This window comes from Ananas comosus, unplaced genomic scaffold (genome assembly GCF_001540865.1).
Source record: "Ananas comosus cultivar F153 unplaced genomic scaffold, ASM154086v1, whole genome shotgun sequence".
Taxonomy (NCBI): Eukaryota; Viridiplantae; Streptophyta; class Magnoliopsida; order Poales; family Bromeliaceae; genus Ananas; species Ananas comosus.
The window spans coordinates 32853-34577 of NW_017893519.1; the positions used below are offsets into that span (position 1 = coordinate 32853).

The following is a 1725-nucleotide window of genomic DNA, read 5'->3' on the forward strand; positions in this document are numbered from 1 at the left end:
CTACTGTGCTATTAGGAGCACAGCAGCCCTTATGCTCCTAACTTTCTAACCACCCATCAAGTTTGATGGGTGGTTAGAATGAAAAGGGGAAGAGATGTTGGAGAGAAATTCAAGGAGAAAAGAAATTGAGACACCCAATTTCTCTCCAATATCTCTTCCCTCTCTCATACATTCTACCCACCCATCAATCTTGATGGGTGGTTAGAAAGTTAGGAGCACAAGGGCTGCTATGCTCCTAATAGCACAGTAGCCCTACTCTATATATATATATATATATATATATATATATAATGTATTTTAATTATATATAGGCTTTAATTTAATTTGGGCCATTATTGTTGGCCCATAAAATAAACCCAACAAGTACAACCGTGCAATTGAGCACAACTCTAAATTTACATAACACACTCTCTCTTTCAGACTTTCACTAACATTTAAATTTTCAAATCCCTAATTTTTTTTCCCCTCTCTCTCTCTCTCTCTCTCTCTCTCTCTCTCTCTCTTAGACTCTCACCCAGTCACTCCATCCAGTCAAGCAGTCACCCTAGCTCACATTTCTTGCAATTATTTTGTATTTTGAACTATTGGACATATTGCATCAAATTGTAGGTAATGTTCTATAAAAAATTAACTATTGTGATTATATAATGTCGAGAATTTCAATCGGCTCGTTTAGAGCTCGAGCTCGGCTCGACTCGAAATTAGGCTCGCTCCAGCTCGGCTCGAATTAATTTCAAGCCGAGCTTGAGCCTAGATTTAGGCTCGAAATTAATTTCAAGCCGAATTTAAGCTGACATAAGCTCGCTCGAGCTCGGCTCGTTTCCACCCCTATCTGAGAGAGCTCTCGGGGAACCTTTGGGAGAGGTTAGAGCAGTGTTTGCAAAATGCGCGCCTCAGCGTCTGCACCTTGTGATATTTACGTTTAATGGGTATAGAATTTGAATTTTGGGGTCTTTAAGTTTTTTCAATATATTATAAAATTTTAAGAAATTTACAAAAAAATTTTTGAACGTTTTTTTTTTTTTTTTTTTTTTTTTTTTTTTTTTTTTGGTTTTCTTTAACTCAGCACAAAACCTGCTGCAAATGACATAATCGGAATCGATTTGGGAACAACAAACTCATGTGTGGCTGTTATGGAGGGAAAGGTTAAACTCTCTTCGTGGCTTTAATCACTCTCGACATTTTTGTCGAAAACCTCATTCATTTGTTCGCTGCTGATATTATGTTTCTAGAATCCTAAAGTCATCGAGAACTCGGAAGGGTCGAGGACTACTCCCTCAGTGGTCGCCTTTACGCCAAAGGGAGAGCTGCTAGTAGGAACTCCAGCTAAACGCCAAGCGGTCACCAACCCCGCAAATACATTTTTCGGGACCAAAAGGTTAATCGGGCGCCGTTTTGATGATCCCTTAGTTCAAAAGGAGATGAAGATGGTACCTTACAAAATTGTGAAGGCCCCAAATGGAGATGCGTGGGTCGAAACAACGGATGGGAAGCAGTTCTCCCCAAGCCAGGTCGGTGCATTCGTTCTGACGAAGATGAAAGAAACTGCGGACTCCTATCTCGGAAAATCNACGAGTTAACGTGCCAACATGAACAACCCAAATAAAATACCCGGTTGTTATTACCGGGTTTAATTTAATTTCGGATATATAATAAATATATATAATATATATATATATATATATATATATATATATATATATATATATATATATATATACTACT

The 1725-nt window shown here is 38.1% G+C and overlaps 1 protein-coding gene across 1 annotated transcript; it reads left to right on the top strand.

Moving 5' to 3' along the window:
* Positions 1-1054: 1054 nt before the first annotated feature.
* Positions 1055-1580, top strand: LOC109706235 (heat shock 70 kDa protein, mitochondrial-like). The gene is made up of 2 exons (XM_020227033.1): positions 1055-1145; positions 1233-1580. The coding sequence occupies exons 1-2, from the start codon at positions 1134-1136 to the stop codon at positions 1578-1580; spliced, it is 360 nt and encodes a 119-aa protein (XP_020082622.1). The 5' UTR covers positions 1055-1133.
* Positions 1581-1725: the final 145 nt, after the last annotated feature.